The sequence below is a fragment of the Phaethon lepturus genome, unplaced genomic scaffold, assembly GCF_000687285.1.
Source record: "Phaethon lepturus isolate BGI_N335 unplaced genomic scaffold, ASM68728v1 scaffold11062, whole genome shotgun sequence".
Taxonomy (NCBI): Eukaryota; Metazoa; Chordata; class Aves; order Phaethontiformes; family Phaethontidae; genus Phaethon; species Phaethon lepturus.
Genome location: NW_010522598.1, coordinates 26,196 through 38,511, shown reverse-complemented (window position 1 = coordinate 38,511; position 12,316 = coordinate 26,196). Strand labels below are relative to the sequence as shown.

General features: G+C 38.8%; 1 protein-coding gene across 1 annotated transcript in view; it reads right to left on the bottom strand.

Moving 5' to 3' along the window:
* Positions 1 to 5,209: 5,209 nt before the first annotated feature.
* The window catches only part of SBNO1 (strawberry notch homolog 1 (Drosophila)), a 27,540-nt gene continuing 20,433 nt past the window's right edge, over positions 5,210 to 12,316 (bottom strand). Inside the window, exons 21-31 of the mRNA XM_010281853.1 lie at positions 12,127 to 12,239; positions 11,958 to 12,029; positions 11,371 to 11,470; positions 10,765 to 10,839; positions 10,376 to 10,522; positions 10,203 to 10,297; positions 9,908 to 10,000; positions 9,310 to 9,447; positions 8,548 to 8,624; positions 7,569 to 7,762; positions 5,210 to 6,634 (exon numbers count right to left, since the gene is read on the bottom strand). Coding sequence (XP_010280155.1) covers positions 6,492 to 6,634; positions 7,569 to 7,762; positions 8,548 to 8,624; positions 9,310 to 9,447; positions 9,908 to 10,000; positions 10,203 to 10,297; positions 10,376 to 10,522; positions 10,765 to 10,839; positions 11,371 to 11,470; positions 11,958 to 12,029; positions 12,127 to 12,239 — 1,247 coding nt within the window. The 3' untranslated portion in view covers positions 5,210 to 6,491. The remainder of the gene's footprint in view (positions 6,635 to 7,568; positions 7,763 to 8,547; positions 8,625 to 9,309; positions 9,448 to 9,907; positions 10,001 to 10,202; positions 10,298 to 10,375; positions 10,523 to 10,764; positions 10,840 to 11,370; positions 11,471 to 11,957; positions 12,030 to 12,126; positions 12,240 to 12,316) is intronic.

Genomic DNA, 12,316 nt, shown 5'->3' with positions numbered 1-12,316 from the left:
GATGAAGAAGTTGATACGTTCCAATCTTGATACAGTTTTTATAAACTCTTCTCCCCTTTTTTAAGATCATTACAATTAGCATTCAGAGAATGCCGTGAATCTGCTCTTAACTACCAATAAAGCCAGTTTAATTAACCAGTGAAATTAACCCGGTTAAGTGCCAGGTATTTAAGAAGTGGATTGAAAGAAAAGATGTTTGCATTATTTCAACATGACTTCTACTAGTCTGAAGGATCCTAAAATGGAGTGACAATGAATGTGTTTAATGTATCCAGAAGTACTGCTGAAAGGCGTTCCAGCATACACAACCTAAATGGGCACGATGCATAATAGAAAATTAAAAGGGAAAAAAAACCCCCCAAAGTAGTAGTCGGTTTAATTTATTTAACTTTTTTTTACCCAAAAAACCTCAATACAGAATGCAGAATGTTCCACAGTTTGTCATTTTGGTGAGCATAAATCTTTCTAAACATGGCTGTAACGTTTTATTGCCGGGCCTCAAAGTTCTGCCGCTTTGTACGAGGACGGTTGGCATGCACAGGTATTGTCTGCTCACATGGAGACCGCAGGGACACGCAGCGCAATACTGCGCCGGAGGATGAAGTCTTTAAGGTTGGCGAAGGTTTCCAATTAGGGCAGGCAATAAAAGGAACACATACAATTCATCTTAAATGCTACTCGTCTTTGGAATTGTGTCACGTTGGGCTATTAGAGGTGCAGACCGAAGAAGTACCAATAGCAAAGTCCTACTTTAAAAAAATGCGCAGAGGTAGTCTCACAGCAAAAGTTATTGCAGGGGTGCGGTACAGCCCCTCCCCAGGACTGCTGGAAGATGCCGAGGCAGTCGGCACCTCAAATAAAACAGCAGGCCACGGGACTTCATGTCAATGACTGAAAAATAAATCGGATGACTTGGCAAATACAAATGCCATCATGCGCCTGCAATGAATCTGGCATTTTACTGGTTATCCTCTCCAAATCAGAAAGTAGATAAATGTGTATGTAATCAGAAATGTCAGTAGAAACGTCTCTTTATCCTTCCCAGTGCAAATCAAGTATAGGAAAACTACTCTTCTGCAGGTGACCCGCCTCATTAAAGTCATGCCCTAAGCCCAGCTAAGTTCAGAAACACTAACCAAACTTAGTTCTTACAAAATAAAACTTAACACGTTGGTTCAGGTATTTAACCACTGCAGGACTTTTATGAGCAAACACAGAATGGAGTTCTGCATCGGTCAGGCTGCCTGTTGAAGTGCACCAGGCCCATTACTTTCGGTCTGTCCTCTCGGCACAAACATCTTTCTTCTGGAAAGAAACGCCAGCATCCTTGGCACGTGTGGGCGTGCAGTTCTACAGCAACCTGTGGTGTCGGTTCACGACACAGCAGGCGAAAAACTCCTCATACAAGTTTTGGCCTCAGCTTAAACCTGTCCAGTTCCTATTCTTGAATCTTATTTCTGCTTCAAACTTTGTCCACTCAGAAATTGTATTGGACCAATTAAGAGACAGTGAAGCACATCAAAATCAAGTATGTTCTTGCTAGGTTTTTACTTATCACTCTCTAGCATAAGCTTCTGGAAGCGATCTGCCCTCAGCTGCTGTAATTGTGGCTGAGAAACACTGGTATTTCCAGTCTTTTCTTCCCTCCATGTTTTTTCTCCCTAAAAAGAGAGCTGTTGCTTTTCAAACTCAATACACAACCTAAGCAGCAAATGAGGCCAGCCCTGCTCTCGGCTGAAGCGTCAGCCCTCGAGGTTTCCCATGTCTCATTCTGCACTCGGGCATGTTTGCGGTTGTGTTACTTTATTGCTTCTGCCAACTTTGTCAGTCTTTACCATGAGAGTCTGTGACACAGAACCATACACTGCAGCTGCCAGTACACGACAAAAACGCCTCAGTTCTTTCTCCACATTCATTGTTAAAGCTTGTATTGACCACAGAAATTACCAGAAGTATTTTGTTGCTATTTGCAGCTGGATGCTTCTTGTAAGACTCTCCAGTCAACAGACTTGGCAAACCACTTAATTCAAGAAACAACTGTATGGACACAGTCCTCCCCAGCAAGAGGAGGAGGGTAAAGCCTGCGTGACAAATGGTGGAAGCTTAAGGGCTAAATAAGAGACAGACAATTCAAAGGATTTCTCATTTATCTCTACCTTTGACATAAATATATATATTTTTATCTGGTAGTTAAAAGTATGCACCATTTTTTCAAAGGTAAGAAAGTTCCATTATCTCAGTTTTGTACATTTAGACATTACACGAAGCTCAAAACTTTCCTGGGGAATACTCAACAGATGCCTCCTTTCTACTCTCAAGTGACTCTTTCTAGAGTGCTTTTAAGACAGTTAACATTTACTATGAATGCAGTAATCATACTTTTACATGTTAGGCCAGTGGGCAGGTCCTATTGCTGATGCATTTAATTCTAGAACTTGTATTGTAGGTGCGCACTGAATGCACAACTGGAGATAGCAGTAAGTGGAAGACAATGGAAACGTATCGAGGATTAAAGCAGCTCGAGATCTGAAACGCACTGGAAAAACTAAAGAAAACAAACTACATGAAAATTCAAATTCTTGTTTCTCTCTGATACAGGCACTAAGAAGCGAATAGTACCAGTCACTGAAAGACACTGGGAATCCATTTCTCTCAAGAAAATGCCTTATACACTAAAAATACAGAATAAAACCACATAGCATCAAAAGGATCATGGAAGACAGACCACTGATAGTTTTGAAAAAAAAAATGATGACAACATAGAACATCTACAATGTATGCACACGTCCCTTGGAAGTTTTATATATGCTATATATATTTCAAAGTACACACAAACTGCCTGTTTGGCAGGTTGAGAAAATAGGAATACATCTTGGGAAGGTCATGAAGAAAAAACAACACAAAGAAAAACAAGACTTATTTACATTCAATAATTCAGTAGCCTTTAACATCTCTATATACATACATACTTTTTCTATATATGTACAGACTGCAATGGGATCTGAACGAAGCTTATTCCAAACTTAAAAATACAAAACCCCCTTCATAGTTCACTTGACAAATGTTTACAGGTTGCAGAGCTTTCTTCAGTTACAGAGAGAATACTACACAGACTAGACAACTAGCATCTTTGGGGAACTTTAAGTCCTTACAAGAGGTGTGTGTTCCCAATGGACCATACAGCGACTGGAAAAAAAAAATTGAAAACTTGCTGTGCAGAGGGGGTTTTTAGTGGATTATAATTGCATTTACTGTGTCAGACATATCTTAAGTATGAAACTAGTTAACAAGTCAAAATTTAGTTGCTGTCAAGGGACAGTTTAAAAAGGAAAGCCCAGAATTTTATCCCTTCAATTCCCAAGTCAACTTAAATACGTTATCTTCCCCTTCTACAGCATGCTTCCAAAACTCACGCAGTACAGAAATTACTACTTCACACATAGCTTTGCCCCTGTATATCTGAGACATTTATCCTTTACAAACTTTATCTCCATTTCAGATGGTGATTTGTACAAAGCAGATCAATGCCCCACAAGTAGGAAAAACAGGGAGACCATTCTTGCCTAGCCTGGTAATTTATAGGACTGACAATTGGTCTCTCCTTTTTCCTCCCTGTGAGGATGTTTGTCTTACGGGCAGTGCTGCCAGAGGATACCGCATAGCTGTTCCTTATCCCATCCACAGCGCTATTTATATTCCTTTTCTCCCCCAAGCTTTATCAGCAGCTCATGCAAGGAACAAACTGCTACCAAAAAAACCACACCCCAACCACCACGCAGGAATTTTCAAGAGAAAATGTTTCTGTAGCTCAAAGGCTGAATTTTTTTTAATGTTAACCTCTAAGACATTTTAAGACTCCTGAGCTGTGGATGCAGATGTGTTAGTAACAGAATGACAAAGCCAAGGCATTGATGGTGACAAGTAGCAAAGAACAGGCAAAGGAAAGCAAGTCGAAGAATGCATTTCTGGAATCGGAACAGTTCTTATGGATCTTTAAGCGTAAGATCTGTTGGGTTTTTTTCCCCTCCAGGGGACACAAATCCATGGGAAGTTTAGGAGGGTGTGAGTGAACAGCATATGCTATAAACTCCTGAAATAAAGTAGTACACTTTGGTTATCAACACAGAGAACACCCAATATTTGCTCATCCCAACAACCAGAGTTAGCACAACATGCTGAGAAGAGCACTTAGGAACTGAAGGGTATTTAAATAATGACTTGTTAACAAGAACAAAAATCACCGTTTGTGAACCTACCACTTCTAGAACCATCTTACTGAGGATGAAGATCTAAAATATTCTAAGTTACCATCTCAGATGGTAGAAGTTTCTACACCAAATAATACTTTAAAAAAGACAGTGCAAAGTCCAGGCACAGCTTGCTGTTTCTAGCTATTTGGTACACTATCTGTTGCACTAGTAATCTGTCAACATACTTCTCAAAATCCCGTACTTTTCCTGGAAGGGATGCCAAACACATCCAGTGGTGGGTATGAACCACATGAACATCGTCCCCCGCACCCTGTCTGTGGTCTACAGCGTTCCAGGGCATAATCCACTCTTACTGGGGTTACAGCACTCAGGCAAGTTTCCCCTTACTACCCGAGGATTAAAGAACTCCAACACACCTACCATCTGCGTTCCATGTACTTTAGAGAGATGTGGCGGGCGCTAGGGCAATAGGGAGCATGCCTATTTATTCAGGCTCTGTATTATCCAGTTAGTCACAAGCATGTTCGGGGGATTCATCCCCTTGACCATTTCAGACTGAGAGCTGAGGAAAGCAGCTTCCTACCCCAACAAGCAGGTGCCCTGTTACCAGCGCAGGCAGTGTTAACAGAATCACAAGCAAAATAATTCCTGTAAGGGAGCTCGCTTCAGCCTGAAGGTGTGGAACTTCTGGCCCCGGTTACTGATGGAAAACAACTCTCCATGACACTTGAATCTGGCTCACTGAGTGTTTGCAGAAGTGACAGACGCTACAGTGGATTGCCGCTCTAAGTCTGTCAGGTGAACCTTACTTAAAATACGCATCAAGGTTTAGACACAGCTTACTTCTTGCCTCATTAATGAGTTCAAGGGAGATATTTGGACTGCAAGACAGAAGCCTGGTTAAAGCAGACTGGAACATGCCAAGTCCTGTCGAATTCCAATTGTACAGACTTGTTAGTTTTTTTTGGAATACAGTGATTGCCTAAACAAGACTCCACTTCTTGTTAGTACAATAACTTTTATTTGACATCTACAAGATCATTATCTTGTAGGTTTTTTTTTTTTGACAGGTTTATACAATCTCAATTTTTCAATAGTGCAACCTGTGCAAGCAAGAAATGACAAACATTGTCCTTCACTTTCTTATAAACATCTACTATTATAGGCAAAACAAAACTTACCCATATTATAGATAAGTGACTATTCACATTTGTACATTACAATTTCTTTTAAACAGCTCCAGATAAACTCTACAATGTCTTACAACATATTAAACAGTATTCAAGTTACTGGGTAACAGAAACAGCACATACAGCGGAACCCTCAAGTGTTTCCCATTCTCTAATTTACAGCTCAAGTAAGGTTTCATCTTACAAGTGACAAATTAAATTACATTAATGAAGTAAAAAATATAAGATTGTATGCGAGATGGAAGTGAATTTGCACTTAAGTTTCCATAACCATCTCAGATTAAGGAAATGCTTCAATTTAAGGAAAACAGGCATCCAGCCATCTTTGCAGTACACATTAGGAATACCATTAATACATTAAAAAAGAACTAATTTTAATTTAAGATGTTTATCACAAAAAGAACATGTTGTAGACTCAAATATATAACCCCCAGGAGAGGACCAGAAAAAAATGCAACACCTGGGTATAAACACTATAAAAATGCAATAACCAATGCTGTACAACTAAGATTGTGTTTCTCTCTGAATTCCTGTCTCGTGTGTTTATCCTGTCCATGCCCGTTTCCAAAGACATGCACTGTCAAACAGAAACTGGGAAGGAACCTGAATGCATGATGTGCAACCTCTAGGTTTCATGCTTTTATGAACTCATAAATTGAAGAGAAAAACCCAATATATATTTTCTATATATATACTCAATACATGCATTCAAGGATATCTCCCACAGCAATGGCATTGATGCACTGCGTTAAACCCTGAGCACTGTATGACAAGATAAAAATAAAGCCTGCTTGGGGATTTTCAAGCATTTTCAAACAAATTGTGGTTTTTAGCTTAAAAGGCCAAAAGTAAAAGCAAACAGGAAGCACTACAGAGAGCATAAGGAAAGACAGATGCACCACCATAAACAACTGCTGGCTTTCAGTTCTACCAACCTTTTTAGATCTCTCTATTCCCAAAGTATTGGAGAGCACACAACTGAACTGAAAAAGTTATATTTCTTTGGAATCTGTCCCTGATTTTTATGCAAGTGATATGCTTTTACAGCCTTTTCCTCAAACACCAAAGTCAACACCTGTAGTTTGTCCTCTTATGCGTTGTTGAAATTGGTGATGCTTTGCGGGTGATGCTGCTGCCAGATCTGCTGCTGTTGTACTGCAAGCTGTTGCGACTGGTCTGATGTTGACAGGAGGTTTACAAGGGGCGATACACAATTTGCAGGAATGATCAAACCTAAAAACAGGAACAAATCAATTATTTCATAAGCATGCAAACAATTTGTTCATTAAAACCGCAGGCCACTGATCCCACCATTTAATTTATGCAACAATCAACAGTGACTGTTTCCAGTGTCAAGTCTAATCAAGCACAGCTACAGGTTCTGCTTCTTAGCAAGAGGTTTATCTTCAGAGGTCACTAGATCCTTTAGGTCATGAAGCAGTAGAAAAAAGTTGCCGTTTTGTCCCTGAAGACAATTTTACTCTTACGTTACCCACTGCCACATAAACCCAGAAGTCAGCTGTTTTTGCGTCTCACAGAAGTTACAACACCATGAAAGTTTAAAGATGAAAAAGCTGGTTTCAACATCTTAGAAAACAGTTACTGGAGCAGGAGCTGCCACGATACTGCACATCCACAGGAAGTCCACATTTAAAAAAATAAATGGAGATTTTAGCCTCTGAGGTACCTCCTATGTGGGCTTTGCTAAGAGGTTGAGGGACAAGAAATGACTTCATCTTGAAGTCTTTCTAAACTATTGATTACACATTACTTTCAGTAGCTCAAAAACCACGAAAACAACCATTTCAAGGGCTTATTCTTCTTTACCAGAAGTGAGGAAAAAAAGTGGAGCCCTTATGGCTTCCAAAGGTAGCTTGGCTGGAACAGGCCAAGTATGACTTTTTAAATTCCTAGTAAGTCAAAAGAACTGAGAGAATAAGTGTCCCAAAGCCTGACAAAAAAACCCTTCTTCCTTCTTTGACTCAAAACAGTGTTTGTACGACAAATACAGATTTCAACTGTTGCACTTCTGCCTCTCCCCAACATGCATACTGATGAGCTTTTCTCTTGTGAGCATCTTTGTAGAGTCTCCTATGTGACTGAGTGACTTGTAAGTTACAACTACCTTCTACTCCAAGATGGAAAAAGGAGCAGACAAGCCACTTACCTACGATCCTCTGCCCATCTTCTGTTCTTAGACGAACTATTTGCATTTTCACATTTGTACCACTCACAGAGGCTAGAACGCCTTCTACTTTTGTCCAGACGCTCAATACTGAACCACACAAGACATAGTAAGTTCGACAGCGGAGCCCCACTTCACAAACTAATCCCAAGCCTGCCTTCTTGCAATTGCCTCTCCTGCAGCAGAGAAAAAAAGCTTTCAAAAGAATTCTGCAAACAAAAAGTATCCAATTCAATTAAAAATGAGATTATCTAACCTGTATTCAGTGTTGAGTGAGGGCTGTCAGTACACAGTAAGAGTAGGCTACTTTAGCTACAGAATGCCTCTTAACAGTAAAGCTTTGAGAAGTGTTGGCCTATTTAGGACCAGATCTTCAAAATGTACAGACAGAGCTTTAAGCCAAAGATACCACTCATTTGGATCACCTGAGAACCTGAATCTGTTACACAGGAAACTGGTATCTGGTAAGTATATTTGAGAAGCTCCAATATTAACCTGAAGCTTCCACCAGTTATGCTGTTCCTCAGGAATTATGACAACAACTGCTGAGTTCAGACACATTGTTAAAGAAGGCAGCACACGAACAGCTGTTTCTGACCCCTCTCTCATCTCTATGTGAAGTACAAATATTGCCACGCCCCCACCCCCCAACATTTGAACTATCCTACCACAATAATAGATCAGATCAAAACACTGAAAGCACAAGCTGCTCCTGGGTCATTATACTTCTACTTGAGTGCAATTTATACATTAGCATTCATCTAACATGTCAGGATATTAAGGGCAAGTGCAAAGCTTCGTGTTTCCACTCAAAGGTTGGGTGATTTGACTGGTCATGGGACAATATAACTTGAGCAAGAAACACAAGATTTCACATGAGTAACAGAAGAACAGAAGTAGCAATAAACCATTTAAGGTAAACAGTTTAAGTTAAAACATCTACATGCACACAAATACTAACCAATAAGCATGGGTGCAGGTATCTGCAGAAGAATTGTACTGCTCTAACCAGTGTGGCAGAGCATCTTCAGAAGGTACCTGGAAAAGTCATTCAAAGTGGGAATAATGAAGTAAAACACATCAAGACTTGCATAGAACAAAAGCAATTTGGTCACTGCTGTGAGAAGAGAGAGAGCACCAACATTCTGACAGTGAGAGGGGTACATTACCCTACAGTTTCGGGCTATTCAATCTAAATGCCACCTCAAAGGATGAGCAAAATGCTTTAACGTAGCAGAATCTCAGAGCTTTTCCAATAATCAACCTAATCTGTTTCCTCAAGTTTTTACAAATTCAACACCATAAGACTGTTTAAGTGTTAGACATCTTACCAGCCTCTAAACAAAATAAACTATTACAGTATTTAAAACGTCATCAGCAAACAGCTGAATCTTCAGAACCATTGCTTGGATTACACTGTGCATAGCTGCTTATTTAAAAGCATGTTTGTACACCTCACATAGAAGCAAGACTTTTCCTTCCTAGATCCTAAAAAACCTCATTTTATATTACCACACCACAGATCATGTATATTCAGAAAGCTTTGCATGTAGGAATGCAGAAACCATATAGACCCACTTAAAAAGACACAAATACAAGTTCTGCTCTAGAAAAATAAGCCTAGTTTTTTGCTTGCTAGAATTATACAGAAATACCTGAAAAAGTTCTTGTATTTCTTTAAAAATTTTTCTAAGTTTAAAACTAGCATAATTTTGATGGTTACCTTCTTATATTTCTTTTTCAGGTCTGCACATGTTTCTAGTTTGAGTTGTTTCCCAGTATTTGGTCTGTACACTAAAAAAAGCTTCTTTTTAGGATTCACTTCTTTTACTAGAATAGCGGTTTTCTTGTTATTTCTTATCTGGAAAAGACAAACAAAGCAAAAACTTTGTACATGGAAGCATGCGGACAGTATCTACCTTACGTGATTCCATAACTGTGTTCTTTACAGAGTAACGGTGCGTGTGTGTGCACAATAGGACCACCAGTAATGACACCTTTACAAGACAGTACCACTAATCTACATTAACCTCAGAACTTTTCCTTACAGGGAAAGCATTGGGTTTCTTGATGCAAGTTTAAATAAGAGCTATTAATTTGGGCTCACATTCCTATCAGAAAATATCCTGAACAGCTAAAAAGGAGTGCTTCATAATTAGAGTTGGAAACAAACTTAGCATGAAGTTTAATGTAAGATTGAAAGCATTTTGCAAAGCTGAGTAGTAATTAATTTGATCAGTACATTTCTCAGAGGAGACAGTATATTTGGTTAGCCCCCCAAAAACTTCGCTGAACATAATCCAAGAGACAAAGAATCTTACCTGTAGTGACAAATAAAATCCATCATCTGGACCTGTCTGTTCTGCCCAGATCTTAGTTGCTTCATCCCAAGACATTCCTCTCTCTACACTGATCTAGAAGAGAACCATGCAGGAGTATTTGAATGAGAACAGGCTTTAGAACGGTTACAGACATAGGAACTAAAGAACCAAATATTGCCCAGTGAAAGGCCTGGAACCTTCCCTCACTCAGCACACACTTAGCCAATTGCCGTGTTTTAAATACTGGCAAGCAAGTTTCATTAATTCATACAAAGAAGATACAGAATTAACTTACTGTGTATAATTCTACATGTCCAGAGGTAGAATACCCGGGAGTTAAAAACTTCTTAACGTCTGCCTTCCTTACTTTCTCATCCCCAGAGCCCAAATCTTAAAGGAAAGGGTAAAGTTATTCTGCTTGTCTGTTCTTACTTAAGTACAAGAGTACCGAGAAATTTATTTACTCACCTAAGATGCCCATATCATATCTTCCATTCTTTTTAGCATTTTGGATAACTGCATTTAACGTATCAGAAAAGTACTGGAATAAAGCATTCTGCTGATGTACTTCCATACCAAGAATTCGATTCAGAAATTTCCCTATATTGTTATAATCTTAAAAAAAGAGTAAGAAATACACATATTAGGTCAACAGACATTAAGCTTGATGACAACAAGCTCTTAATCAGTATTCAGAGTCTCAAAAAGACTACTTAAATCCATTCTTTCAGAAAGGAGAAAGACATTCTGAAGCCACTTTTTAGATGGTTACACTTCAGTTCTGTTGCTAGGAATCCTCTATCACAATATATGACATCCCTAGCGACATTCTAAAAATACAGTAAACACACAAATACCTTTATCAAGCGTTAGTATTCCAGATCTGTCTTCTACATTTATCAAGCCTACGCCAATCAATCCCTGACGAACATCTAGGAAAAAGAAAGAAGTTAAATCATAGCTGCTTTGCCATCTAAAAATAAACCAATGAAGTAACAGATTGTTTAGCAATCTTGTTTCAGGATCCAATTCCAAAACTTCTGACACCCCTCAAATACATTATTTGCAATTTTTAATACATCAATAAGCAAGACAGAACTTTGCCTTCTGTCCTTCCAGGACACACAGGCAGGGAAAACTACTAATGGCACTATACATGAGACCAGAAGAGAACAAAATATTGTAACAGGTAATGGAAAATTAACTTAAAGAACTGTATGTAATACTTTGGCCAAACAGATATAGAACATGTCTTATATTGAGAGAGTTCTTAACATCTTGTTTCATACATGAACTTCAACATTCAAGCAATGTGCATAGCAATAACATCCAGTGAGAGCCTATCTGGGCCAGCTGATCAGTTTAAATGGTAACTACGTTTTCTAGCTCTAAAATTATTTGCATTTTTTGCACACTGGAGAATGATCAAAAGATAGCTATTACATCCAGTGAATTATACTTACCCTTGAAGAAGTCTCCAGGAAAATCAGGAGGTGGTGAGACCATTGGCGAGTCTAAGTTCACAATGGATTTCATAACAATCTCTAAAGCATTTCTGCCATACTGCGTAAGAAAGAGAGAGAAAGTTGCTCTAACAATGTGATCCAGTGTTTGTGCCTCAGCCCCAAGCACACATGGTTTAACAAGCATTTGTAATTCACAGTAAAACTTTTTTCTCTGCAATACTAAAGGGAACTGGTTCTTAGCTTTTCAATTATAAACAACACTATACAAACAGCCCCGTCGTAATTTCTAATGACAACTGCTAAATTAATCTTTCAGTTGTAACTGAAAGGACACATACCATTTACTTAAGGCTTGGATTGTTAGGAAATGCAGAAAAGTATCTTACACACATATTTGTGTTCCATGTGGCTTTGCAAACAGAATTAAGATAGTTTACTGCCTAGCTCAGAAAGAGGCCTCCTATGACAAAGTAATACAGTTATAAGAAAAACACTTCACAGGAGATGGAAGAAATTCTTCCTCAACAGGTCATTTATGGAATAAGCACCACAGCATGAGCTTTCAACAGAAATAGAGCCATCACCTTGTTGTCAAAATTGAATCTGCTGAGGTCTCGAGTTTCTGTAGCCCGTCTGTCACCATGGGTGAGAGCTCCCTGTTAAAACACATTTTTGTAATTAAATCAAATTTTAAGAAGAAATCTAAGTTGTATTTTCTCAAATGAAGGATCAGACTTCTTGAAATAATCTTACCAAGCTCTCCAGTCTTTTTGCAACTATAGATGCAAATCTTTGCTCTCCTGCCAATTCAGAAATTAGGAACACGTACTCTGGAGCAGTCACTTGGTTGGATCTATGAGTTCTTCCTGGATAATTAGGTACAAGCACATATGTTAAATTCCACTTCATTGAACGTTTCTAATAAACTATGAATTGTGAATAG